The 3,453-nt window shown below is 43.2% G+C and overlaps 1 protein-coding gene across 1 annotated transcript in view; it reads left to right on the top strand.

Moving 5' to 3' along the window:
• LOC103398936 (dematin-like) overlaps window positions 1-3,041 on the top strand; it is a 7,276-nt gene extending 4,235 nt beyond the window's left edge. The window contains 4 exon segments of the mRNA XM_025053896.1: window positions 95-102; window positions 263-313; window positions 389-469; window positions 1,059-3,041. Of these exon segments, the coding sequence (XP_024909664.1) occupies window positions 95-102; window positions 263-313; window positions 389-469; window positions 1,059-1,172 (254 nt within the window). The 3' untranslated portion in view covers window positions 1,173-3,041.
• The last annotated feature ends 412 nt before the right edge of the window (window positions 3,042-3,453 follow it).

A 3,453-nucleotide genomic window follows, 5' to 3' on the forward strand; every position in this document is an offset into this window, starting at 1 on the left:
GTCTATTATTATTAGTATCATTGTAACACTTTTTTATGAACTGGTGTCACCTTCTTTTTAAGGTCTCTCTCTCTCTCTCTCTCTCTCCCTGCAGGTCTCCAGGTACAGTCTTTTAACAGTTTCCTGTGGAACCGTTTCACCTTGTAGTTCTGGTACTGACAGTCACTTCCTGTCACTGTCGTTGACCTGTTGTTGTCGTTGACCTGTTGTTGTTGTTGTTGTCGTTGTTGTCGTTGAAGAACTGCGCCTCCAGGATTGACAGGGGAAACTCATCGACAGAGGAAACTCTCTGCCCAGTATGTTGGACCACAAGGTAACGAGGTTCCAAAGTTTATGTTTGTTTTATATTTGTTTATATTTGCTGTACTCTGTGCTTGTGTGTTCGCAGATTTATCCCTACGAGACGCTTGTGGTGACCCACACAGGGCGCAGTCATCTGCCCCCTGGTGTTGACAGAACCCAACTGGAGGTAGGTAGTCATTCGAACATTTTTTTTTTTTCATTTGTTCCGATGACCTTCAGGTCACAGCAGCAGGGTCATGTGACATCAGTCGGACGGAAAGTACCGGGAACTTTTTATTCTTCTCAGTTCACATCCTGGAGAAAAACGGTTTTAATTTTTATATAAAATGTCTTTAATCGTAGAAAAGTGACAGGAACAAGATTTCAACATAATCATTGGACACATTTAAACAAAGGTCAATGACTCGGTCAAAGGTCAAAGACTAGACTAGATTAGTTTGGATTAGATTAGATTGGACTAGACTAGATATAATTAGACTGAAATAGACCTGACTGGATTAGATTAGATTAGATTAGATTAGATTAGATTAGATTAGATTAGATTAGATTAGATTAGATTAGATTAGATTAGATTAGATTAGATTAGATTAGATTAGATTAGATTAGATTAGATTAGATTAGATTAGATTAGATTAGATTAGATTAGATTAGATTAGATTAGATTATTTTAGATTAGATTATTTGAGACTAGATTGTTGGTGTGACCAGTCTGACTCGTCCCTCCCGTCTGTCTGTCTCTGTGGACGGCCCTGCAGAGATACCTGTCTCAGGAGGAGTTCTTCAGCCTTTTCGGGATGTCCATGGAGGAGTTCGACGGCCTCTCCCTCTGGAAGAGGAATGACCTGAAGAGGAAGGTCTGTCTCTTCTGAATCCACGGACTCCCCCGCCACGCCCCCCAATGGTCCCTGACAGAAAGTTGAAACCACAGACTCTGAACAGTATTACGAAAATCACAGACATCACCTTCATCCTCATCGTCACCGTCAGTGCGTGCATCAGGCCGCGGCAAATACGACGGTTTTGCCGACATCCGTTCTCCGGGGGTTTGAGCTTCACTTTCTGACATCGGAGGTTTTTTATTCAGGGAAAATCAGGAACCAGTTCGGAACCCTCCGAAGTCACCGACGATGAACCGCAAAAATATCATTTTCTACAGACGTCGCTCTGCCACAGACAGCGTTCGGACTGTTCCGACAACAGCTGTCAATCGCAAACGGATCACGTGATGTTCAGGCGTCAGTTATCGTAACGTCACGCGACGTGAGTTAAAGCTGCTGTCAGTCACAGATGGTCTGCAGTGATTGATTTCTCTCCCGCTAGCAGCTAGCTAAGGCCTAGCCGCTCAGGATTAGCCGCACTGCCAGAATTCTAGTTTTTGTTTCTTTTTTGTTTGTTTCCTGACAGCAGCTTTAACGAGTGGTTCTCAAAATATTTACATTTCCGATCATCTCGGGAAGTACATGTATACATGTACATATATATGTATATACGTGTATACATATATGTATACATATATACATATATAACAGCCCTATTTTAAAACTAAGTGAATCACCTAATCTTAATTGGAATCAAATGTCCTTAAGTTACCACTAGTGGGAGCCCACGTACCACCAGTGTTACATGGACCATAGATTGAGAACCGCTGAAAAAAAATTCAAACAAACTTGACAGAAAGATATCACATGACATCATAAATGGAGCATGAGGTCACGTGATTGTGCTCGGTCCAATCAGTAGTCTGGAAACATTTAGCATCCATTAGCGGTTTATTAGCGACCAAATAATAATAGCTATTTTTTACACGCAGTTGTCGCTAAACCTCCGACAACAACCAAAACACGACACGAAGAATGATAGGAAATCAGCGATTTAAAAAACGAATGGGATGAATGTCTTTGTCGTTACCCCACGTGCACACACTCAGGTGCACTCTTTTATCTGTCATCGCTGTTGTGTTTGTTTTCCGTTGGTAAACGATTGTTCACCAACATCGAGCTAGCGGCGGGGAACGGCGTGAAGGCGTGAGCTCATGTGACGGAGAACCTGTACCAGTGGAACGCCTCACACCTGGTACCACAGACCAGCTGGGTTAACACCTCGTCTCATTGGCCAATGGGAGGACGGGGACACTGAAAGGTCCATTCGTGCCTAATATGGTGTTTTTCGTCAGTCAAAAAGTTCTCAGACGGATGTCAAGTTTTCTGATGTTTATCACTGAAAGTGGTTTCGATTTGCGACCATGTGTCGAGAATTCCAAAAAGTAGGAATTGTCCGACGTAAGCACGGCTGGAGAAGGGTTTGGATTTAAATTGAGGATATGTTAAAAAAAAAAAAAATTATTTTCGTGACTAAAGATTTGAACTTTTTCACTTTCCATCGTAATCGGTGCATGTGCTGTGGTGCAGTGGAGGCCGACAGTGACGGACAGTGTCGGTGAACACAGTCGAAGGATTCAGAGTGATGTGAGACGACGTGCGTGATGCAAAGTTGCAAAGATTTTTTTCTTTTTTTGTCATTCTGGTGATGGGTGTTGGATGAATGTGTGTCAGCAGAGGGCAGCACAGGAAGTGAAACGGGAGAAGAAGAAGAAAGTTACTTCTGAACATTGAATACTGAATACAAAATATATATCGAAGTAGCGACGCAGTTTTAAACACATCGCGATAATGTTTATATCAATCGTAACCATCGTTATGGTTCTTTCGTTAAGTCCGCGAAAAGCTAGTGGTCGGGTTGCGAAGTGAAAAAGACTAAAAATTGAGCGATGATCTAAAAGAGAGGCGAATATGTGCGAAAAACCATGTAGAGCAGCATAGGTAACATGGGGATTTTCCAAGGGCGCCATCTGCTGGAGGGGGCAATACTGTAACCCTTCTAAACCAAAAAAAAAAGTGTGGTGGTGCAAAGCCAAGGGCCAACCCATAATCTCATCTACGTATGGTCACCAAATGGCCATATAGCATGTGTTGCGGAGGATGTTAAAGCTAAGGGTCGAGACCCTCGCTGGTACGTACAGATCTGAATTGAAGGATCAGTACCGATATTGACGAGTACTCATATCGACTGATATTCTAATGTCACATGAGCTCACGCTCAATGCCACGTCTGCCCCTCGCTTCCCCCGCCCCTCCCCCCCTCCGACCCCCC

This window comes from Cynoglossus semilaevis, unplaced genomic scaffold (assembly GCF_000523025.1).
Source record: "Cynoglossus semilaevis isolate Cse_v1.0 unplaced genomic scaffold, Cse_v1.0 scaffold2167, whole genome shotgun sequence".
Classification (NCBI taxonomy): Eukaryota; Metazoa; Chordata; class Actinopteri; order Pleuronectiformes; family Cynoglossidae; genus Cynoglossus; species Cynoglossus semilaevis.